Here is a 26,458-nt window from a genome sequence, read left to right as displayed (position 1 = left end):
CACGGAGCCTGATTCGAATTGCTACTGTGGGTCGCTCCTTTTATACACATTTCTCTCATAGGTTAACATGATACACAAAGGTTTACAACTTGGTTCCCATCGTAATCACCAGGAGGGGTTGCTTTCATGTATTCAGGGCCCGGAACATAAGTACGGAAACATTTGGTGGTTCCCAACTGTAAAAACCCATCTTCCCACCATTAGTACATTCCAATTGGCAGTAAACAGATCGAAGAAGGAACAGAAACAGGTGTAGAGGAAGGCAGAAAGAGTGGGGAGATCGGAAAGGGTGTAAAAGGGGTGGTATCGGGAAACACGAGCTGCAGGAATCAAAGGGACGTGCCTAATGAGATGCACGACTAAGACAATAGACCGGCATGGCAAGATGTGCCTCGAGCGGAGCCATCTGCCTTACAGTATCATCCCCCTCATCATAAAGACACTTTCAAAGGAAACGTGTCTTCCGCAAGAGTCTTGGGAATCCCAGGGTCGCGAAGCGGACAGCGTCCGTTCGCTGGCTACTTGAGGGCAAAAAACAAAATGGATGCCGTATCTAAGATGGAACCCGTGGGTACAGATGTAGATAAACCCACGAAACAGACGAACGGTTTAGGCTAGTACAGCGAAACAGCGTACACCCACTAAACTCGTCATTTGCGGTTCATAGATACTAGACTCGACCATATTCGTGTGAGTCGAAAACACCACTTACGATCGTCACGGAACCTCAGACGCTCCTTTTGCCCTCATGTAGGCAAGCACTAGTCAGAATCATATTCGATATTCATCAGACCATCTAGATGTTGCTGCAACATAACTCTATCCATCTGAGCTCCTTTGGTAACAGGCGGCTGTCTTATACACGTTGTAGCACAGAGGCCACATAAGGCAGGACCACACTGCACACAAAGGCAACACGTGAACAGAAATGCTACAACGACTCCGATGATCATCAGAATCTTCCAACCCCAAGTCGACATCAGGCCCCAAAACCACCCAAGTAGCGTCCAATCCCCTACGTCCACGTGTATGGACTCAGAGATCTTATGCAACTTTGAGATGGCTTGATAGACAGTCGGAGCGTTATCTGGAATGAAAATACAGCAGCTCGAATGGATCACCTTACATACTCCACCTTGATCTGCTAAAACAACGTCTAAAACCATACGGTTTTGTAACGTCATGAGCCTATCCGCCTGAAGTTCTGCGGTGATATTACCAAGGGCACTGGCAGTGATATTAGCTGTCGATTCCACTACTCGGGTCAACTGTCTCAGGTTCCTACTATTGACCATAGGCGCCCAAAACGGAAAGAAACCCTTGAAAAAGTCTCCCGCCTCTTGACTGGCAGTGTCCTCTTCGCTAATCACGCCCCTCACAACTCTAGTCTTGTGGTAATCTGCATCTACGGTGAACGTCGGAGGCAACAAATTTGCAATGTAACATGTGCCCGCAAAGTCGGAGGGCAACCACGTATACGCACGATCATGGCAGACAAAGTACGTACCCTTGGCAGTCAGAAACACAGGGGACGAGAGCATCGGTAAGACATACGTCTCACAGCAAGCACTCTCTCCAAAATGAGCTCTCGGTCATCGGCCACGACCTTTTAGACAGAAATTACCAAGGTGGGGTACGATCCATATCGGAGACGAGCTTCTAAGCTGTCTTTCACCCACGAGTGCACTATACTCAGCCTCACTCAGATCCCTATAGGCTCGCACCTCCTCCTCTGGGATGAGCGACGGCTCATAGATATCCCTATCTAAATCAGCGATCGCTATAGCCAAAGGCGGACCAGGACCAAAGTGGGAAGGACGTGGCTCTCGATTGGGGTAGGAATCTAGTGCACTTCGAAACATTGTCTGGAATGCTCGAGCTGAACCCTGGGAACTATAAGGAAGGACCAGATATGGAATTCCCTTATCCGTGGTATGTGGCATTAACCCACACACCCAACAATTAGTAGTATTAACCACTAACTGATGCTGATGAAGGAGCTGAATGAAGGAATTATTTCTGAATTCCGCACGTCTAGCCTGCTCGTGTTGGGGTAGAACATGGAAGGAATGAGGGGACACAGTGGTGGTAGATTTAGGTTCAGAAGTAGGAGTAGGTATGGCAGAAGGTAGGAAGTACTGTATCATATAATACACCCCACCCGCCAATAACGAGGAAACAGTTAGAAACAGAAGGAACACCTGAAACATAAAGCATTTTGTACGAGTAATTCGTTGGAGTTCGAATCTTTGCGCCTGAGCTTTTTCCAAATCCTCAAGCTTTGAAAACGCCATCCCCTAAAACCGTCCGCAACGTTTCTTGACGCACTTCGTTCTGTGTAGCAGTAGTCAATCCCTAGGAGTTCCCAGGAACCGACGGTCTTCGACCTAGTGTCAAGACCTACTAACCAGAAGGAAGTACACGCGCGGCCCTACGGTACACCTGGATGCAAGGTATCTTAATTCACAAATATGTACAAAGTCTCTCAGCTGTGGAAGCAAAAACACAGATGTGGAAAAAAACTCAATATTTACAAAATCACAGTTATACGAGTGTTTAGACTGATCGTGGCAATGGGGTAACGTAAATGTCGAGGAACAAAAGCAAATTTTATTTGTCCTTGGTATTAGATCGCAAAAAGTATCGGCTCTTTCCAGGACGTGTCTGTTCGTCAAACAATGGATCCGATGAGGGAACAGAGTTCTGTTGATCAGTCAATTGTTCAGATCTTGAGCTTTGTGGTGACAAATGTTCAACAATGTCGTTCTGCTGCACTGAGGATTCTCCGACAGGTTGGGCGTCGCTAAAAGGTACGAAGGTCTGCAAACTTTCCGTTTCAGACGAAGCAATGCCTTTCCTCACCCACGAGTCCGCTGCTAAAGGTATAGGTACCTTTTTGGTGTGGGTGGCATGCACCCAGTTCTTCCGGCCTTCCAGACGGACAGCAGTTCTCGTGGCAAGGAGGACTTGGTAGGGTCCAGTAAAACGAGGTTCGAGGTTACGTTTTCTTCCAAAGTTCCTCGTCACCACCCAGTCTCCGGGCTGGAGCTGGTGGCCTGGACCCTCCGTCTGCGTCGGCAGTGCTTCAAAGACCTGTTGGTGAATTAGCCTCAGTTTAGCAGTCAGATCATGAAGATAATCAATCAACATTGGGTACTCAAGATCAGAAAACGCACTCGGTCTAGGGACCCCCAAACATTCGCAGGACGGCCGAACACTATTTCATGGGGACTGAGCCCTACTCGGGAGTGTACAGTCGCCCTTGTTGACAACAAAGCTAAAGGCAAAACGTCAGGCCACGAAAGACCAGTCGTAGCCTGAATCTTCGCTAATTTTAGTTTGAGGGTGCCATTGTACCCTTCAACCAAACCTGCTGACTGGGGATGGTTGGCGCTGTGGAATTTCTGAGTAATTCCAAGGCCCTTACACACACTCTTCATCACACTCCCCACAAACTCACTTCCGTTATCAGACCATACAATCCATGGCATTCCATACCGAGGAAAGTATTCCTTCAGTAGGATTTTCGCAGTGGACAAAGCCGTATTGTCTTTGAGAGGGTAGGCTTCGATCCATCGGGAGAATGCGCAAACCACAACTAAAACGTATTTAAGATTATTGCATCGCTCCATATGGATGAAGTCTAGCTGGATCACTTCAAAGGGACATGAAGGTGGAGCAAAATGGCCAGGAGGCGTAGGGGTTCCCTTACCAGGATTGTACATCATACATATCATGCAATTCTTCACCAATCTCTCAGCACATTTAGTGATACCATCATTCTTCCACACAGGGGACAACAACTTGCAGATACCTTTCGCACTAATATGTGCTAACCCGTGTGCCATCGTCACAACAGCTAGTACATACGCATCCGGCAACATCCATCTCTTATGCTCCGACAAATCAATCCAACAACCATTCGCATCCAACTTTCCCGTACTCTCTTTCCACTTCGTCTTTTCAGTCTCGGTGGCCTCGTTCTGTATCGTTTTCACACTCTCGATAGTATCCTCGCACATACTAGTCTCTGTAGGCCACCTAACCGAACTCGTCACATATATTCTAGTGCTAAGGTTCCGGGCAGTCTCCTTAGCAGTCTCATCCGCAAACGCATTACCACGACCAACATCATCCGTCACCTTACGATGCGCACTACATTTAACAATCGCCACCTGCTTAGGCAGTGTAAGTGCATCCAAAAGATCATTCACAAGCTGTCCATGCTGAATCTTAGTACCATGCGATGTCATAAAACCTCTCTCTCTCCACAATCGTCCAAAGCTATGGGCGACGCCAAAAGCATATTGGCTGTCGGTAAACACATTCACACGTTTCTCTTTCGACAACACGCACGCTCTAGTCAAAGCGATCAGCTCTGCAGCTTGGGCAGAGTTCTGATTCAATCTCGCAGCTTCCACAACAGTATTCAAAGTTACCACAGCATACGTAGTCGTCACATCACCATTCGGCAATTTAAAACATGAACCATCCACATACAAGGTCCCATCGGGATCTTCCAAAGGAGTGTTTTTAAGGTCCACGCGACCTTTCGTTTCCTCCTCAGTCCGTAAGTAACAGTCGTGAGGTGTTACTTCATCTGACTCCATGCTAATTGGCAATAAAGTCGCCGGGTTCAGGACATTACAACGTTTTATCTGAATATGACTTGCCAACAGCGTCAACTCGTACCCAGACAACCTCGCACTCGTCAAGTGCTGAGTTTTCGTACGATTCAAAAGAGTGTCAACTGCATGCGGAACCATCACCGTAAGCATATTATCCATGACCAATCCTGCAGATTGTCGGATGGACACCACAGCTGCCGCTGTTGCTCTCAAACAACTCGGCAATGCTCTAGCTACCGGGTCCAAGGTCGAGGAAAAATATGCACATGGACGCTGCTTACCACCAAAAGGTTGCGTCAAAACACTCAACGCACAACCTTCCCTCTCGTGAACGTATAATGTAAACGGCTTGCTGTAGTCAGGAGTACCTAACAAAGGAGCCGATCACAATGCGTCACGCAGTTCAGAAAATCTTTTCTGACATTCATCCGTCCATGGTAAAGGAGTCGGAACATCCTTACACGTAAGAGCCACCAATGGTTTCGCTAGCAATGAAAAATTTGGAATCCATTGTCTGCAGTATGACGTGATACCTAAAAAGGCACGCACATCTCTCTGAGTTGTTGGCACAGTCATCCGAGCAATCGCTGCAATTCTCTCTGGGGTCAACCTCCTTCCCTCCTTTGACAATAAGTGACCTAGATAGGTTACTTCTTGACAACAATATTGAAGTTTAGAAGGCGACACCTTGTGATGTAAGTCACAGAGATGTTGCAGTAACGACACTGTAGCGGTTTTGCAAATGTCCTGAGTATCTGCGGCCATCAATAAGTCGTCGACGTATTGGATCAAAGCTGCACCAGCCGGCAACACAAACGCATCTAGTTGGCCCTTCAAGGCTTGACTGTATATCGATGGACTCTCACAGTAGCCCTGAGGAGCATGTTTAAACCGGAAGCTGCGGCCACCAAGAGAGAAACCAAAAAGGTCTCTACTCTCTTCAGCAATCGGAATGCTGAAGAACGCATTCTTCAAATCGATCACTGAAAACCAGGATGCAGAAGCTGGAATCAGAGTCAGTAGAGCCGTAATGTCAGGCACCACAGGGAACTGAGGAATCACAATTTTATTTACCTCCCGTAAATCGATAACAAAACGATAAACAGGTGGTTTCGAAGGGTCAGTACGTTTCAGAATGGGCAGTACAGGGCTGTTGCACACGTTTCCCCGAGTCTCCTCAATAACATCTTTTTCAATCAGGTCGTAGATAATAGCTAACAATGCTCGCTCACCGTCAAGGGAGATACGATACTGGGGAATACGTGGCAATCGCACATTAGATTTCAAGTGAACAACATAAGGGGATATGTCGAGCAGGCCCACGTCATTGGGACCTGTTGCCTACAAAGATGCAGGAAGAGAACTCAATTCCGGTGGAAGCTTATCGAGGGACAAGTACATTGGAGAGATAATTCTCTCACCCAAAGTGAGCTTTACTCCCGCAGGAGAACAATACAAAGTCGCATACAGACGTTTTAGCAAATCTAGGCCCAAAAGATTTTCACCACACCCGGTGGTCAAAATCAGCAGAGCTTTCAGCTCACGTGGCCCAATTGTAAGAGGCAAAGGGCACGAAACCGGATTGCTAACAGGGGCGCCAGAGAATCCAACGGAAACATTTGTTAAGCCAGACAAAGGTGCGCCAGGGAGTTTCGAATGCATGATGGAACTTTTCGCTGCACCAGTGTCCAACAGAAAAGGCTCAACGACGCCCGAGGTGGCAACTGCGACGTAAGGCCCTCTCTGATCAACCGGAACTGATACTACTCCCTCTCCTTGTCTATGGCTGTCCTAGTAATTACCGTTGTCAGCATCCTGATCGACGTAATAATCATCCACATTGTACTGAGCAGATCGCCCTTGCGACGATCCACGCTGATCAAAACAATTATTGGAGTCAGAAGTGTTAGTGGAACGATCGTTTTGAGCACCGCGACCTCTACCACGTGATGTCTGTTGAGAACCACCACGACCTCCTCTAGACGAATTGCCACTATTACGCTCATTGAGAACTGGACAATCGAATTTTAAATGACCCTCATTTCTACAATAGGCACACTGATTGTACCCCAACGAAGATCTCTGCGAAGAGGAGTCATTTCGAGATTGCGACCTATTAGACTGCGGCTGCGATCGATTACGTTGTTGCGAATCATTCTGATTCGAACGCGGAGGATACGCCTGCTGTAACAACACTTTAGTTTTGAGCTCTTTCGTCTTTTTATCGGCACGATCATTCTCTTCTTTCTCCCTATTCTCATAATACTGTGCCGTAGCCAATATTTGAGCAGAAGTAGAGACAGCCCACGCACTCTCAGAATTTCTTAATTTGTTGCTCAAGTCAGGTAATAAGTTAAAAACAAATTTGTCCACAAACAACCTCTGACCTCCCTCTGTACCCATATCTTGACCACTATGGTCGATGAATGCCTCCTCAAATCTCATAAAGAAATCAGAGACACTCTCGTCCTTCTTCTGTATGCAAGCAGACAGTTTGTCCCAATTTACCTTCATAGCTGGCATAAGCGTTTTCATAAGAGTTATTATTCTCTGAGGCAGAGCCGTAATTAAGTGATCAGGCTTGGCCCCACCAACTTGCAAAGCGTCAGCAGCCCGCAATGCATTCCAATCACCGCCTAATTCTCCCGCATGGTCTTCCTGACGAATCTTTGCCCATACTGGTTGCGGTACGACGTTGCCAAACAGCATATCGATATCAGCAAGATTCATTATCGTAGCATCCACGAGCTGCGATAATTCTTTATAATACCCTGCAGGATTTTTGCGAGGGTCAGGCAAGGATTGTTTGACCTGCAAAACTTCCGATCGTTTCCAAGGAAGATGTATCCACACTCTTTGAAAGTGCGGCAGGACGATAGGAACGGCATTAGCATCACCCGGCATCCACACTGGTGGAACTTCGCGCATGGGATACTGACCAGGCGCTTCTAGTGGTCCCTCAATGTCTTCCACAAACAATGCTCGAGGCATTATAGAGGGACGAAAAGACAATAACTGCTCAACAGCGCGTCGAACATTAGAATCTACTATCATTCCGCTCGAAAACTGGAGCTGCAAATTAGTCAAAGCAGTCAATACATCGTCAGATGCATCGCCCGATATTTGATCACGTAAAACCTTACACATTTCTTCAAAGACGTATCTTTGTGTCGGTATATTGAATTGACAGAACGTATCAAGCACCGCACGTGGAGGATTTCTAAGGGGGTGTTTCATCCAACCCATCGCCATATTATACAACGCAGCACGTTCCCGATTACTGGGAAGCTGACTACGTCTTTGAGGACCGTCCGAACCAGCGGACTCAAGAATAGGTCCAAGAGAATTAAAGAAGTTAGCAGCAACAGAGGGGGTACGACGTCGAGCAGATGGAGAAGTATAACATAGGGGATTAACAAGAGAAGAATCGGGAACAGAAGAAACAGCAGGAGTAAGTAGAACAGGAGCAGCAGAGGGAGCAGGAGTATGAGGAAGTACAAGCGGAGGAGCAGTAGGAACAGAAGTAGGCAAAGGAGCAGGAACAATCGGAAGAACGGGTACAGGTTGAGGAACAGGTTGAGGAACAGGTACAGGAGCAGGTACAGGGGAAACCACAGGAGCTGTGGTACCCTGTGCGTACGGAGGTGGTGACTTCAGAAGATAGGACAGTAAAGGGTCCTCAACTGATTCCTCCTTCTTATCCGACTCCGTTGGCAAAGCGGGGTAACATTTATCTATAGACATACGCTGAAGCCTATCGAAAACTTCCTTTTCCTTTTCCTCCTTATCTCGCTGAAACTGTTCTGCTTTCTTTACTATAGTAGCAACTCCATCTCTCTGATTGCGTTTTGTCTGTCTGATTTCTTTCTGTTTGGCTTCTTTGCGCCATAACCGAAAGGCATCAAACATGGCCGGCCTTGATTTTTTCTTAAACAGTTTAGCCTCAAGGTTATCTAAAATCGGTGTCTCGAAACTACCATGAGGTGGCCAACTAAGGACACCGTCCTTTCTAGTATAGCGAATGCAATATTCATTAAAGGTAATCGGACCTAACCTGTGCTTGCTATATAATTCATAAGTTGGAGTTCCAACCGGAGGTATCGGACACGAGTCCTCCAGTCGGGAATCCGCACCACAACGACCAAAACAACTGAACAAAGTACTACGGCCAGGCATCTTGCACACTAGCCAAGTTTCACAAACTTCAAGGGTTACGGGATTTACAAAGTCCCTGCAAAGAGCAAAAACCCTCGGTTTTTGGCGACTGCAGACGTCAAATATCACAACAAAGAACCAAGTACTAAGAACCACAAATGCAATGGAACCATGCAACAACTAAGCACCCACAACTAAGGACTCTGGGAGCGACCCACAAATACTTAACTCAAAGATCGATGGCGTCACCAGGAAGGCCTGTCAATCGTCTCGCTGTACCAAGGTCTACGCCAGGCGCCAAAACAGGTCTACAGTCAGGGCAGCAGTCCGTCGCAGCGGTCAGGAGGCGGGAATCTTCGCGGGAAAAGTCGTCGGGCCACTTGTTTCGACAACAGGATCGATGAAGCGGGGTGCACCTTCCCTCGGAGATTTCACACGAAGTTCCTCACGATCGTCGGGCTTGGACCGGTACCACTGATGCAGCCCCACGTTGGGCGCCAACTGAAGGACTGGGTTTTTCTACTACCCAGCGGTGCCAGGGGACAACACCTGAAACCTTCGTGGGTAACCTGTTCCGGCGTACAAATGACAGAGACACGGGACGGCGTCAAAGATTCGAGGTTTATTACTGCAGGGAACACAGAAGTCACGAGAAACACATAACGTAGGTTCACGGAGCCTGATTCGAATTGCTACTGTGGGTCGCTCCTTTTATACACATTTCTCTCATAGGTTAACATGATACACAAAGGTTTACAACTTGGTTCCCATCGTAATCAACAAGGGGGGGTTGCTTTCATGTATTCAGGGCCCGGAACATAAGTACGGAAACATTTGGTGGTTCCCAACTGTAAAAACCCATCTTCCCACCATTAGTACATTCCAATTGGCAGTAAACAGATCGAAGAAGGAACAGAAACAGGTGTAGAGGAAGGCAGAAACAGTGGGGAGATCGGAAAGGGTGTAAAAGGGGTGGTATCAGGAAACACGAGCTGCAGGAATCAAAGGGACGTGCCTAATGAGATGCACGACTAAGACAGTAGACCGGCACGGCAAGATGTGCCTCGAGCGGAGCCATCTGCCTTACAGTATCATCCCCCTCATCATAAAGACACTTTCAAAGGAAACGTGTCTTCCGCAAGAGTCTTGGGAATCCCAGGGTCGCGAAGCGGACAGCGTCCGTTCGCTGGCTACTTGAGGGCAAGAAACAAAATGGATGCCGTATCTAAGATGGAACCTGTGGCTACAGATGTAGATAAACCCACGAAACAGACGAACGGTTTAGGCTAGTACAGCGAAACTGCGTACACCCACTAAACTCGTCATTTGCGGTTCATAGATACTAGACTCGACCATATTCGTGTGAGTCGAAAACACCACTTACGATCGTCACGGAACCTCAAATGGTAGGATATAGCTCAGTTCTCTCAAGTTGTAAATGCAACACTTTACTCTCAATGTACCTTGAATGCATAACAAACAAAAGGCTTGCAGGGAAGGTGATGCGTCAGTTCCTTACACTCAGGGGAGTGGATGCGTTGGTTTCTTACTGCTCTCCAGTACGATGCGACAATATGGCGCCCGATGCAATACTCTTCTCCGATGCAATGCAACAAAATGGCGTCTTGGTTATGATGCGTCAATGTCGATGCGATGCATGCACGCCCGACGGCTGTGCGGTGGCTCAAAGATCTTTAGAGCCACAACAGGTTCTGTGACATACTTCTCTGGTGATGCGACGGCGACCTCTGCTCAGCAGCACGCATCTCCAGTGCTTTGCCATGCTTCGGCGATGCGAAGATGACAGCGGCGGCTCGCTTCTTCGGCGATTCGATGACAGTTGCTGTGGCAGCGACACGCTTCTCGTCTTTGCGTCGTGCTACCAGCTCCCAGTGACATGCAGTCTCTCAGAAGGCCCAGCACAACTGCAGGCACTTCAACTCCCAGAAAGGGAATTCAGGGGGGAGCTGGTTGGTGAAGTCTTGTATCCCTGAGACTTCAGGCAGGCAGCAAGCTCACGTTCAAGCCCTTGGAGATTTTTCTTCATGTTAATGCAAAGCACACTCAGTCCTCTTCTCCTTCATTTGGCAATGAAGCAACCACTGCAGGAAGATTGGGAAATGCAGTGCAGCAGTGCGAACAGGGAGTAGCACACAACAATTTACCAGTAAATGCCTTCTGGAGGAACATGTATGCATCACTGTGTATTATAATTTCACGTCTGTGACACATTGTTGATATACACAGGGTTCTTATTGTGTTGCTTTGTATATGTCTGGATAGTGTCTCAGATACTCCTAAACTGTTACGCAATATAAGAAAAGAAAAAATAAGAAAAGACCAATAAAGATATTTAAACAAAAAAGAAATGAAGCAACCACTGCAGGCCAACCCCCAAAAACACAGCAGAGGGGTAGTCTCCTCCTTCATCTTCCTGGTTCTTCTCCTCAGCAAAGGTTTGTCTTGATTCCCAGAAGTGATCTAATGTTCTGGGGTCTGGGTCCCTCCTTTTACACACCAAAATCCTTTGTCTCCGAGGGTAGAGTGTCTGTGCCTAGTCCAAACCAGTTCTGTGCAGTCCTGGAACACTTTGTTTACAGGAATCTTTCTCTTTCTTTGACAGTGTAGGTCAGAGACATCAGACACACCCCAGGCATTTGGAGCCAGCATTGTGGAAGGCATGCACAGCCCTATTCAGGTCACAGATAGCCTTGCAATAGTGAAACACGAAAATGGCTGTAATTCACTATCAGGACATGCCACACACATCAGGGCATGTCCTACCTTTAACCTACAATGCACCCTGCCCGTGGGCCTACCAAAGGGGTAACTAATATGGAGAAAAGGGAAGGTTTGGGCACTGGCAAATGGGTGCACTTGCCAAGTCAACATGGCAGTACCAGACTGCACACAGGCTCTGCAATGGCAGGCCTCTAGACACACTTTACAATCTGCTCCGGTGGTTGGCACAAACAGTGCTGCAAGCCCACCAGCAGCATTTGATTTACAAGCCCTGGGCACACGCAGTGCACTGTACTAGGGTCTGACAAGTAAACCAATAAAGCCAATCATGAAGTCCCTAATCCATACATAAGTTTACCATACGGAACACTTGCACTGTGGAACTGGATAGCAGTGGCACAGTGCCTAAAAGCATCAACAAATAAGAGGCAACAGCAAAAAATGGAAGGGAGTCCCACGCAAATGGTGCCAGTTCTAACACATGTCCCCTCTAGCTGAAATGTGGAGAGAACTACCCTACCTCTTGGGAGTTCTCATCACTAAGGCGGAAACATCTGGACAGACCATTAGGATTGGCTGTTCTGTACCAGGGCGGTGTTCCACCGTGAATTCCATCCCCTGTAGGGAAATGGACCACCTTAACAGCTTTGGATTCTCACCCCTCATCTGGATCAACCATCTGAGGGGCCTGTGGTTTGTCTGAACCCGGAAGTGAGTCCCAAACAAGTATGGTCTAAACTTCTTCAGTGCCCAGACCACAGCAAATGCCTCAAGCTCAATCACTCTCCACCTCTGTTCCCATGGAAGTATCCTTCTACTGATGAAGACTATAGGTTGGCCTAGGCCCTCCTCATTCATCGGTGACAGAACAGCCCCCACACCATGCAATGACGCTTCTGTTTGAACAATAAACTGTTTTGAGAAGTTGGGTGCCAGGAGCACTGGAGCCGTGCACATGGCAGTCTTCAGGACATCAAAATCTCTCTGACAAGTGTCAGTTCAAATCACTTTCTTTGGCTGCTTCTTGGAAGTCAGCTCTGTCAAGGGTGCAACAATGCTACCATACCCCTTGACAAACCTCCTGTAATACCCAGTGTGGCTTAAAATGGTCTCTCACTTCTGTCTGGGTCTTGGGGGTTCCCAGCCAGGATGGTCTCAATCTTGAGCTGTAGGGACTCTACCTGGCCTCTCCCAATCTGGTGTCCGAAGTACACCATGGAACCCTACCCGATCTGGCACTTACTCGCCTTGATCATGAGGGCTGCTCTCCGCAGCGCCATCAACACTTCCCAGAGGTGACGCAGATGTTCTTCCCAACTGGTGCTGAACACTGCAATATCATCCAGGTAGGCAGCACTGAACTGTTCCAGTACACCCAAAACCTGTTTGACCAACCTCTGAAAGGTGGCAGGGGCATTCTTCATCCCAAAGGGCATAACCCGGAATTGGTTGTGCCCATCTGGTGTGGAGAATGCTGACCTCTCTCTTGCCCCATCAGTCAAGGTGATCTGCCAGTACCCAGACGTTAAGTCAAACGATCAAGGAGCTCATCTGCTCTGGAGATGGGGTGCGCGCCAGTCCAGGTGACTGAATTGAGCCCTCTGTAGTCCACACAGAACCGCAGTTCTGACGTGACACCCGGTGCAGCAGCCTTTGGGACCAAGACCACTGGGCTGGCCCAAGGACTGTCAGAGGACTTAATCACCCCCAATTCCAGCATCTTGGAGACCTCCTCCTTGATGCAAGCTCTCACCCTGTCAGTCACCCAAGTTTTTCGCTTGACAGGAGAACTGTCCCCAGTGTCTACATCATGGACGCACCAATAAGTGACACTGAGAATCAGGGCGAACAGGTTGGAAAACTGTCCCAGCAACTGGTGACAGTAATTTTGTTGCTCAGGGGTCAGGGTGGAAGAGAGGTTCACACCATCCACTGAACCTTCTCGCTCTGTTGCAGACAAGAGGTCAGGAAGAGGCTCAGTCTCCTCCTTCATCCAGCCTCTGTTGCTAGGAGCATGCCCACTTCAGATCTCTCTAAGTATGCTTGGAAAGAATTACGTTTTTTTCCTTTCCTCTACTTTTTACTTAAAAGAACTTTTTCAAAATTGATACTTTCTATACCAAAGCATGGCCTTCTAAGTACGCTTACAGTAGTTCAACTTGTGTGATCGAACTCATTTGGAACTGTGATTTGAAGAACTTTACCACAAATGTCATATTTTCACAAAGAACATGTATTTCTTATATTTTGAACTGTTTTTAAATTGAATTTTAATGTTTTTTGAAACATTGTAAATGACTGCTTAATGATTTTATGCACTGACACCGTTATAAATGTGTATCTCAAATGTGTATTATCAATGTTAAGTATAAGGTGGAGTGGGTGTTATATTTCATATCGGTACCCTGATATAGGTCTTGGGAACATCGTACACTTTCCCTACATCCCTACATCATCTCCCCATCGTTTCATATGAACAAGCCTTATAAGGTCATAACTTCAAATAAGGACAGACTGCCTTGTATGGACATGACACCTTCTAAGACTATAGCCTTTTATGGACTAAACATTTCACCTAGTTCTACGCCGAGGGTGGGTTTTTCCCAATTGATATTGCTAAGTCGTCAAATTTTAGCACATGTGAATAATTTATGAGTACGCTCTACAGGAGGTCCACTTCACCTCTCCCATCGACGCACAAGGTTTAATCCCCAACGTCATCTTCATACTGAACAATGGGGAACACACCCACATAGGCTGTATATATACAGCACCTCTTGCTGTCAGTAGTCAGGAGGGAACCAAGACTTCAAGGCCGACACACTGACCAGAGACGCTGTGGCTCCGGCATGCCATTGCCCCAGCTGACAGTGGTCTGACGATCCCTTGCGGGTTGTCCAACTCAAGTCCAGGACGAGGTCCCACACTCTTCAGGTATGGGGATTTGACTAAATCCTAGTGGGATTCTTGGCGCTTAAACTTTGGTTCTTAGACTTAGGCTCTTTCACACCTACTCACATGCTAGGTACACTTGGGTACATCTAGACAGGCATCTTAGGAGTACGCACTTTATTTTGTAAATGCATTTCATATTCATGTATGTGTTCATGACTATTGCGAAATGTTAGAACAATACTATTTCTTCTTATTTACTGTACTGCTGGTTCTATATCTCTGCTACTGTGTTACAGTTGTAGCAGCGCACTTATTTTACATGAGAAGAACTACGTACAATAAATTTTTATTGTAAACTCGCTCAACTGTTTCTTCTGTGTATCTCTCTGAGAGCAAAACAAGCATGCACGAGTGACTGGGTGAAAAGTACTATATTGTTTTGACAAGTCTGAGGTTATGTTTTGAATTTGTAAAAACAAATCTCTCTGACAACAGGAGATTCTAGTAGCACTGCGAGCTAGATAATGCGAAAACATAGGCTGACATATTCGGTGGGGTTGTACAGACTCAGTTTGCCACCTAGCCCACAGAAAATGTTATCCGTAAACAGCGTAGGTCCTGCATGAAAGGGTACTATCGGAACTACACTACAGAATGACACCTAAATGGGTGTGTGAGGGCCCCACTACCCAAATTGGGAGACACCCACACTCCACTACTGAGTAAGGGTGTTGACCAACCTAGCCTTCGTCTTCTTTCCCCACCCCACAGGAACTGCATACTCCTTCGGTGCTACAGTGCTTTATAAATTGCCTCATTCATTCATTCATTCATTCATTCATTCATTCATTCTATTCCACTCTACGCAATTCCCCTCTAAGCCGCTCCACTCTAGGCTGCTGCAATCTAACCTGTGCCACTCAACTCCACTCAATGCCAACGCACTCAACACCACTTTACTCAAAACCAATGCACTCTATGCCACTGCACTTTTCGCCAATCAACTCTGCACCGCTGCACTCTATACCCCTATAATCTACTCTGCAGCACTCAACACCACTGCACTCAACACCAATGCACTATATGCCAATGTACTCTCTACCTCTACTCTGTGCCATTGTACTCTACCCTGCAACACTCCACTTCCCTCTACCCTGCTCCAATCCACTCTATGCCACTTCAATCCACTGTCTACCACTCCACTCTACGCCACTTCATTCTACTCTGAAACAATCCACTCTAAGCCACTCTACTCTGAAACAATCTGCTCTATGCTACTACACTTTAAGTCACTCTACTCCACTCTATGCCACTCTACTCTATGCCACTGTATTCTATGCCACTCCACTCTATGCTGTCACTCTACACCACTCTACTCTACTCTTAATCACTCAACTCTACTCCTCACCACTCTACTCTATGCCAATGCACTCTGCTCCACTGAACTCTGCACCACTGCACTCTGTACCACTGATCTCTGCATCACTGTACTCTGCACCACTGTACTCTGCTGCACTGTACTCTAAGCAAATGCACTGTAAGCTAATGTACTCTGTACCACTGCACTCTATGCCACTGCCCGCTACATCCCTGAACTCTATTACACTGTATTCTATGACAGTACTCTGCAAGACTGCACTCTATACCACTGAACTCAATGGCACTATACTCTGCACCACTACACTCTATTTCACTGCACTCTACTTGGCACCACTCAACGCTACTGTACTGTACTCTACGTCAATTCAATCTACACCTCTACACTCTACATCACTCCATTCTTCACCACTTTAATCCGTTCTGCCCCATTGCACTCTACTCCACTGACCTCTGCGCTACTCTACATCTCTAAACTCTACCCCGCATCACTCCACTCTATCCCGCACCACTCCAGTCTACCCTGCACTACTCCACTCTACGCCACTGCACTCTACCCCACTGTGCTCTATGCCACTCTACTCTACTCTGGGCAACCCCACTCTACGCCATTAATCTCTATGTCACTGTAATCTGCTCTGCGGCACTACACTCTACATCAATGCACTCTATGCCAATGCAGCCTACACCACTTTACTCAAAACAAATGCACTGTATGCCACTGCACTCTATGCCAATCTACTCTGCACCACTGTACTTTAGGCTACTTCATTCTAGGTGACTCTACTCCACCCTATGACACTACACCCTACAACACTCTACTCCATTAAAATCTACTCCACTCTATGCCACTCCACTCTACAACACTCTGATCCACTCTATGCCACTATGCTACACTACTCCACTCTTCAATGCTCTATGCAACTCCCTCTATGCCACTGCATGCCACTTTACTCTACTCTATTCTACAACACACTACTCCGCTCTGCTCCATTACACTACTCCACTCTACACTGCTCTATGCAACTCTACTCTACAACACTCTACTCCACTTTACAGGACACCCTCTATTCCACTCCACTTTCTTCTACACCACTCCATGACATTCTAGGCCACTCCACTATATTACATGCTACTCCACTTGTAGCAGAGATTCTGCTTATACACAGAACTGTGCATAGAGACTTGGAACCTCAGTGAATTAGGGTGTACCAAAACTCACCTTAGTAGCCAAAATCCCCTACCAGACTAGCAATCAGTATCTCATTGGTTCTTCCATACCCCCAATGATTTGGCCTCCCAGAACATGGAACTTAGAATACCTCAGGCAATGTGGAACACATGAACACTCTTTCCTTATACTCTTTTATCAGTCCAAAACTGGGAGTAAATAAAGACACGTGCACGTTTGAAATATTTATTTCGAATGCCGTGTTCTCAGGCGCCATATCTTAGCTAATACAAGCAGACATATTATAAGCAACAAGATTATCAGCATAGTTACTATTCCATAAAATACAAAAGGAGAAATCATGTTAAAATGCTAAATGGAAATAGGCTAGATTACACCTAGATCTCACCCTCCTTTGCTAGTAGGTTATTTTATATCTACAGAAGGTCTCTTGGGTTTACAAGGGCGGCCCCATACCTTTGGCCCTAGTAGAAATGGATCACATCATTTTCTACACCAGCTCTCTGCATGCAAATGTTTTCCAAGTGTGTGAGCATGCCTGCGCAGTGCATTATTAAACGCGCCGAAATCAGAGGTGGCCACAGCTGCATATATGTTATGTCTAGAACGTGCGCTAATCACACTGAACAACAACCACTGTGTTCAAATAACCTTGAAGGCCTCGGCACTCACTGTTCAGACAAAGCTTACCAAGAAAGGCTGCTACTATAGGAAAACATATTATTCTAGTGTGAAGCAAAACGGTCTGCTAGACTCTAAACATTTCTAATAATGTGTGCCGTGTGCAAAGGCAGCAGAAAGGAAAAATGGCGTTTAAACTTCTAATAAGCTCATGCTAACTGAACACAGTGTAAATGCAAGGCTCATCCCCATGACACACTCTGACGCTCTACTCCACTCAATACCACTCAACTCTACTCCACTCTACGCCTTTCCACTCTACAACATTCTATTCCCTCCATGAGCCTCCACAACACTCTACACCACTCCATGGCACTCTAGTTCACTTCACTTCAAACCACTGAAATCCACTCAACGCCACTCTACGACTCTCTACACCACTGCATAATACTCCACTTGGCACCACTTTACATCACTCCACTCCACATCACTCTCTTTTAGCCATACTAAACAGCAGCCACGCTGGTGTAAAACATGGTTAAAGAATATTGGCAAAGCCAATAGCTCCAGCATAGATGAAATCTATTTGCTTTCTCAATGCTTGTTGTATCTAGTGAGAGTTTGTAGCTGTTCTCCAAATACATATAATGTATTCAGCTCCTCTTTGTAATCTGACTTTTCTTGAAGGAAACTAGTACGTGGTCCTTACTCCGAGATATCTTAAGAAGATATGCCTAACTTTGTCAAGTGTTATTGTAAATTTACATGTGCATAAATCACCACACTTACTTTTAATAATCTGCGTGCAAATTAAAATAATCAGAAACTGTATTTTTGCCTTCTTCCTCCATTTTTACTGACCTAGTTTTTTCTGGCCGTACAATTGCTAAAGTGATTGTGCTCTCTACTCTAAATATGGTAGAATTTACTTATACCCAACTGGCATATTTAATTTACTTGAAAATCCATAGTAAAGTGGCACTATCTGTGCCCAGGGCCTGTAAATCAAATGCTACTAGTGGGCCTCAGCACTGATTGTGCCACCCACTTATGTAGCACTTTAAGCATGTCTCAGGCCTCCCATTACAACCTGAGTATTGTCAGTTTTAAACTGCATTTTGACCTGGCAAAATAAACCTTTTGCCAGGACCAAATCTTTCTTTTGAATGCATATAAGCCACCTCTAGGTAGGTCCTGTACAGCACAGCTCAGAGAGCAGGGTGCAATGTATTTAAACAGCAAGACATGTATTTTTAAGTTTTACAGGTCATGGTAGTGAAAAACTCTAACATGTATTTCCACCAGTGCAAGGTCTACCTCTCCCATAGGACAACATTAACTTATAGCATTTTATAGGTATAATTTTTTATTGAGAAGAGGTAACCCCTTCATGTTTGGTGTGCCTGTAATCACAATTCAAAAAATCCTAACTTATGGTAAAGTTGGATTTTCAATTGCAGTTCTGAAAATGCCAATTTTAGTAAGTTGACATTTTCTTGCCTTAGCCATTTGGTGCCTGCAGACTGTCTCTGAGTCACATGACTGGCTGTAGATGACAGTTGGGTTTGTTTATTCCTCCTAGACAACCACTCACAATGCGGAGTTTAGGTGTGACTGTCTGGGCCACAGGTGGCAGAATGGGAGGGAGGATCTGGGCTCAACCCCAAATATACTTAAACTTTTTTTTACAGGTAGTATGCATGGGATGATTAATACAGAAATCATATTACAAGCATCAATGCGGTTAGTTGTTGCCCATCTGTAAACAGTAGCATGTCCTGTTCCAAACTCACGGAGCGCAAACCTTAGGAGGCGCCACAAAGGAATTAAATTTACAATGTAACCTAGGTCATATTGCTGGTACAGTTTTCTAGGGACCCTTATTATCCCACAATCACAATAGTCTATTTGCAATATTGCCCTGTAATCACATTACTACTTTTTTGATTTACATTTTTCTGAAATGGAAACAAAACAAAACCCCCTAACACACTTCTATAGCTATTTGACAGCTCCTGGCGGAATGGGCGACCCAACCCCACTTATACTTGAATAGGCTGTGTCCTATCTTCACACAAAGGGCTGCAATCCCCCTGTGGTTGGTCTGGAGCCAGGGGCAGGAAAGCAGGGCATCTGTGCACTTCCAAGGCATGACTCTAGAAGCTTCTCCCCCACTTCAAAGGAACAACTGGGTATGGACACTGGGCCTCAGACACCAATTCTTCACTACACTTCTGGAACTGTGGACACTCTGCAAGGAAGAAGGACTGCTGCACTGCTACAAGGACTGCCACTTTGCTGAACTGCTGCTCTAAAGGACTGCTGGCCTGTAGGGCTGACCTGCTGCCCTCTTGCCTGGGAAAAGAGAACTGGACCTGCACCTTCATCTTGAACCCAGGGTACCAGAGTGACTCCAAGGGCAAGGCTGCTGACCTCCTGATCTGAGCCTCAGAGACATAAAGGCCTCCCCGACAACCTGAACCACCAACCCCTGGACCTAGCTGCAGTGAGTTCCTGACCTCCAAGTGCTGCCCCTCAGGTCCCGGACCCTTGGTGTGCCTCAGTGAGTTATAATCGAGCTTTTGGGCTCTTTGTGACCGTTAAGAAGCTAGCTCCTACTTAGACTGTACCAGTTGCACCGAGAATCAACACAAAGCGCTGTCAGCCCGACTCTTCACACTACAGCATCGACAGCTTGTGGGGGACAATTTATTGTGGGGTTAACTCGTGCCTTACCCTGACAGGGATTGTGGTTGTTGCTTGACCAGGGCTCATGCCCCAGTCAACCAAGAACAATAAGTTCTTACACTGTGCTTTGCTGCACCCAAGAACCTTTCTTCTTTTCATTATAGGTTGATATCCGAGTTGACAGAAATAGCAGCTCCTTTGTTAATCTCATTGGGACCACAGACTGGAAGAGATTGTAGTCAATGCCCCTCCATGAAATTATAAGGGCAGGAGCATACAAAAGAAATAAGCAACAGCGCAGGAGGGTGATGGATAAGGGTATCAAGCAATGGAGTGTGGTTGGAGGGATGGGATGCAGAAAAATCAAGTACCTCAAAATGAATGAGAAAAGTGGAAGGACACATATAAATAAATGTATCGATCAGTACTTGGTCCATGCACTCTATCAAAAGGACAACATGAAGAAGATAATGAACCGGATGCGATGCCTCGATGCAGTGACCAATCAGAAGAAATTAAATGAGAGTGATCATGAAGCGAACAAATAGTAAGTAATAGGGAGGGGGTGGGTCAAAAGACCTTTTTTTTGTGTTTTTTTAAGATACAACAGATTGTTGCCAAGCGACAGCACACATGTGTTGCCTGCAGGCTCGACCTAAAAAGGTCAATAAATGTTTCACAAGTTGTAAGAACAGCTTGATACTTTTTGTTCTTTTTGTTTCTGCAAAACAGCTTCAGTCTCGCTGTCTCTGCAAACAAGACAGAGCAGGCTGCAACACGCTGCATGATGTGAGCTCTTCAAATTAGGAAGTAGGGTGCCAGCACCACGGTAGCTGTGAAGGTGTGTCTTATGCCCCTGCCTTGGTCTTTAAAGCGGTAGCAAGCGGTGGACTAATTTGTTGGTAGAATGAATGATTCAAAATGGTAGTTTACCATTTAATCAGTAGACCTGGCAAGTGTTTCATTCCTCACATTTGCACTAGGAGCCAGAAAGTGTCCAATAATTGAAACAAGATATTAATTGTAAATTGGTGATGACAATCAATTCAAATAAGCTTTATTCGGTCTTTTTCAAAAACCATAAAAGCGACAAAAAAAGAAATACATACATGCATATATAACTCATCAATTCATTACAATGTTAAAAGAAAACCGACTATTTAAAACCAACTAAAATCAATTTAGCGAATCAACTAATCAAAGTACACAGAGTCCCCTTCATCAAGTATTATAATTCAGTACTTGGGGGCCAGGATAAAAGTCATGTAAGTCCCAGATACAGATGGGGCCATCTCCAATTTTGGGCTCGGTTGATCGTAGATAGGGGGCAATGTTCCTGTGTTTGAATTTAATTATTATCAAGTCTCCCGGAATGACTTTGGGCAACATACCTAGCCACCCCACCCTCCTGACGCTCAGGATTCCGCCATCTAGAGCAGGTGGCAGCGGTCTGTTGTTTTTGAGCCAAAAAATGGCTTTGTTCAGCAGGTCCTGGTGTGTTTCAAGTTTGCCCTGACTAAGTGCAGGGACCCCAGAGAGAACGGTCACGTGTGGGGCGGCTTCAGGGGATAGATTAATTCGATGCCTTCTTTCTTGGAGTATCCTAGGAGCTATGAGAGGGACATGTGCGGAATTAGAAGTAACATTGCGGCCACTTGGAATGGGTGTATTAAGAGGGGAATCAAATGTTCGTGCTTTCCTGTGAGCAATTGACTGAGGCTTTTCATGGTTAGTAGGGAGAGTAGGACAAATGGGTAGAGCAGAATTACCAGTTAATGGATGAATCCTTTGTACTGTTTTTTCTATATTGGTCAACCTGTCCCCCAGATCGTTGATTTTTGTGACCAGGGCTGATAATGCAGAGTTTAACAATCGCTCAATGCGAGCCAGTAGGGTCAATTGGAGGGGTGATACAGAGTCATTTGTTCTAGTCCCCGCCTTATCCGGCGTTAATAAAGTTGGGTTAGGTGGTGATATTGAGGGGCTACAGCACATTTGATTGACATTAGATATCCTTTTACTGGTAGAGCCCCGGGACAGTGTGTTAGCTGGAGAAATAATTTTTTCGGGGGATAAAAGTACGTCCTGGGGGGTGCAGTATATGTGGTCAGTGTCTCTGCCCACTTTAGGGGGGGTTGATATGGCAGGGACATAGTTTGTGCCACACAGGGCATTCAGCTCCTCCCAGATGGACATAGTTATTGGACAACAAAAATAAAAATCCGGGAGCGACACTAGGCTATTCAAAGCGATAGAGATAAAAGGGTTGAGCGTCTCTGTACCTCTTCCTTCGATGGGGCCAAGTGGGGTGGCCCATCCCGTCCTCCTCGGGTCCTCTAAGGGCCACAGAGGGCCCGCCTTTTGCCCGGGCTTAGCACAGCGTCCCGCTCGCGTCCCGCGGAGCGGAGCGGAGCTCTCCGTTTCGGTGGTGGTGTCAGGAAGCAGTGCCGCCGCTAAGGCTGCCGGGGGATGTAGTCCCGGAGCGGCGGCGCTGTGGGCTGCACAAGTGGACTCCTGGCGGTGGCGGCTACAATGGGGGCTTGCTCGCCTCCCGCCTCCTCCAAGCCGCTAAGCTACAATGACGACAATCGAATTTTATGAAATGTCAATGTTAATGAAATCACTTTTGATGACTGTTTTTCTCATTTCATCATCTCTAAGTTTGGGCAATTATTTTAGTTATGTGTCATTTACTTTTTAACAAGCAATGCTTTTATATATGTAATCTGGAAAATGTGTTTAAACATGTTCAGTCGTCTTGTGCCTATTCTTATTCATGATTGTCTTTTAAAAAAATGTGTGAAGAGAATGTAATAGCACAAATGTAAAAAAAACGATTGCCTTTAGGCATTTTCATTGATAGAGGTATTTTTTCCTCCATTAGAAAGATCTTCTATCAAGATGTCCATCCAGTTTGGTAACGAAACTGTCCTTAATGCCACTCACACACAAGCCCAACCTCCAAGCTCGTCTCCGACATTGGGCATCATCATCCTCTCAATTGCGACAGCTGTGGGCATCCCCGGGAACGTCTTCATCATCTGGACCATTCTGGCACGCATGACCAAGCGCAGCGTTACCTGTGTGCTTATCCTCCACCTGGCAGTGGCTGACACAGCAGTACTGTTCACAGCACCACTCTTCATTAACCTGCTGGCAACAGGTGCTTGGACCTTCGGGGCTGCTATCTGCAAGATTTGCCACTACATTTGCTGCCTCAGCATGTATGCAAGCATCTTCCTGATCTCTTTCATGAGTTTGGACCGCTTTCTGGTCATCTACAAGCCCATACTGTCCCAGAAGGTGAGGACTAAACCAGTAGTGATGGCGATCCTACTGGTCATCTGGCTCATGGCCTTCCTGTTCGCCATACCCATGCCCTTCTACCGAGTGGTCACCTTCTACTATAACCGCACTGTCTGTGTTCCATTCCACATCAGCCCCAGGCATGTTGTCTTCCAATATTTGTTTGAGACCTTGTTTGGCTTCCTCCTCCCCTTTACCATCATCCTTGGGAGTTACAACTATATTGGGCTTCGCTTGAGGAGTGCCCGCTTTCAGCACAAGAAGAAGACAGCATGCCTCATCGCCTTGATTGTACTGGCCTTTGCAGTGTTCTGGCTGCCCTACCATGTAGTGAATGTTATTCAGGTCCTAGGCAACCTGCTGCCCGATTCCAGTGCTGCGAGCCTGAAGTCAGCCGCTGCCAGGGCTCGGCCCAACGTGACAGCCCTGGCGTTTCTAAGCAGCAGCGTAAACCCCATTCTGTATGCCTTTGTAGGAGGCTCTTTCATTAAGACAGCAGGTGTGGGCTTCTTGGCCAAACTCCTCGAAGGAACCTCATCTGAAGTCACTGGCACTAACAAGGATGCTCATGCACTTCCTGACCATGGAAAAAGGAGTGACCCCATGGAGCTGGACCGAATGAACACAGATACTGACACTCAGAGCAAAACATTCTCCTCTGGCCAGGCAGAATGAAGCCAAGTAAGAGTTCCACTGCGATATATTTGAGGATTATCAAAACATTCCACCAGCTGTCAAACATTTGGGCAGAAAAACAATAGAACTACCTCTAATTCATTTGTGCACGCAGTCTGCAAGATATTCTCTGAAGACATGCATGATGAAAGCCCTGTTAGGGGCTGAGACAGAAAGAGGTCTACATCTCCATACAAAAATCCATACAAAATACAATTTAGTGGCCTCAGTAGCGACAGCGCAATCCTATTCAAATCACAGTAAGTGTCTGACACGTCTTTAAAGTACTTACTCGGGTGCTCAGAAAAAGGGAGGAGCAGCCGCATGAATGATCCCCAAGTAGGAATTGGGAAATACCCTAATTTTCAACTGAAATTGTGAGCACTTCCAAAGTATCACCAGAAAGTCAGCATAGCCCATCATTCCAATTCTTCTTTTATTCCTAGCTTTTCCCCTCACAGTAAGTTCTAGCTGCCCTGTACTGGGTACCCTATAATAGTTTATGATATGAAACACCAGTGCTTCATTCTTCACTGCACACCTTATAGGTGAATTTACTAACTTTTCTTTGGCTTCTGAGTCTGAAGAAGCCCTGAAGAAGTCATTGGGATACCTGCCGTGACCAAAACACACCTTGGCTGTCTAGAACTTGCTCTGCAAGAAAAATGAAGGAATACAAAATAAATTAGTATGGCAAACTGTGATGACTCTCTGTTGAAAAAAAACTATGTGGATCTCATTCCACAAGCACCCAGAGTATTCTGTGTTGGTAAATTGAGGACTAATGACTGGGGTTTAGTGGTAAAGTTCAAACTATAAACATATAAGCATGGGTCAAGCAGTAAAAGAGGCATCAGCATTTGCGAAGGCAGCCATAGCTTTAAAAACATTCCTTAGACAATTTCTTTTCATCTAACTTTATACTTTTGCCACATGCAATAAAGTTTACATATATATTACACACAGAAAGGAACAAAAGAGAAGAAAAGACAGATTGGCCTAACAGAGCTGGCACAGCAATGCTCTAAATTTCAGGTGAATGTGCAATGACTGAAATGGACTAACCTATTGCCCAATGCTGGGTGCTGTGGTGGGCGGAAACAAAATGTGAATGTCAATTTTACATAATCCTATGTATCTATGCATCTATATAATCAAATATTTTTATTTATGAATATTTTGAATACATCAGGCTGGTGAGACAGTTAATGCTGCCTCTAGGACAGGCCTAAAATAGGGGAAGAAATATATTTAGAGTATATCCCCCTGGAAGAGAAGACGTAATCTGGCTTTCCCTCCTCTGTTTTGACATCAATGATGCTTGCCCTCCGCAGCTGTCCTTGCCGTTAGAGTTGGCATTTTACAATGAAGAAGCAGTGATGAAGAAATCCACGGGTAAGGAAATAAAATGAAGATTTTCTATTTCTTTATTGTTAATGTTGCGAGCATGGAATAATTTTGGGCTGTATGTCAAAGGATCTCAACAAAAAAGGGGGAGATAAGAGGAAAGTCTCAGAAGTGCTCGTCTTCTAACTGATATGCACCAAAAACAAAGGACCCCATCTGTGTTAGGTGAACTAATCCTTAACGCGATAAAGAAAACGCTTGGTTTGCTTATATAACCCTCACCAACCAGGGTTACCCCTTGGCGGCATGCTTCATCATCAGGTTCACCCTGTTCCGCTGCGGAACAGGGCATGCTACGACCTACAAATTATGTGAGGGCACTTATATGCATTCTAAATGATGAAAATAGGAGTGGGGTGGCTTATGTGAAAAGCTAAAAATACCTGCCTGGTAGGTAAGTGCTATTTTAATCTGACCCCCAGTGGTACGGTCAAAAACAGGTAAAAGTTAGAAAGTATAGGTGATGATGTACCTGCCTCTCTGATGGTCTACATGTTTCAAGCCAACCCTATGTCTTTTTCTCATTTCCAAAGATCTAACTACTTTAAACCACACCTTTTACAGCACTGGACAGCTGCGCACACTCTCCATACTAGTAATATAAAAACCTATGGCACCTTCTTGGTCTCCACTGGAGGACCCATGATGCAAGAGTTTTGCATTATTTATATAACCAAGTAGTAAACATCAAGTAGGTGCTGTAGTATTTAACATTATTAGCATGCAGAGTGTGTGCAGCTATTCAGCATCATAAAAGGAGTGGTATCAAGGA

At 45.9% G+C, this 26,458-nt stretch overlaps 1 protein-coding gene across 1 annotated transcript in view; it reads left to right on the top strand.

The window, feature by feature from the left end:
- The window catches only part of LOC147715142 (leukotriene B4 receptor 1-like), a 94,340-nt gene extending 69,073 nt beyond the window's left edge, over positions 1–25,267 (top strand). Inside the window, exon 2 of the mRNA XM_086923626.1 lies at positions 23,183–25,267. Within this exon, the coding sequence (XP_086779752.1) occupies positions 23,183–24,279 (1,097 nt within the window). The 3' untranslated portion in view covers positions 24,280–25,267. The remainder of the gene's footprint in view (positions 1–23,182) is intronic.
- Positions 25,268–26,458: the final 1,191 nt, after the last annotated feature.

Source organism: Lissotriton vulgaris, chromosome 5, assembly GCF_964263255.1.
Source record: "Lissotriton vulgaris chromosome 5, aLisVul1.2, whole genome shotgun sequence".
In the NCBI taxonomy this organism is placed as follows: domain Eukaryota; kingdom Metazoa; phylum Chordata; class Amphibia; order Caudata; family Salamandridae; genus Lissotriton; species Lissotriton vulgaris.
The sequence above is the reverse complement of the archived record's forward strand: the minus strand, read 5'-3'. Positions and strand labels throughout refer to the sequence as shown.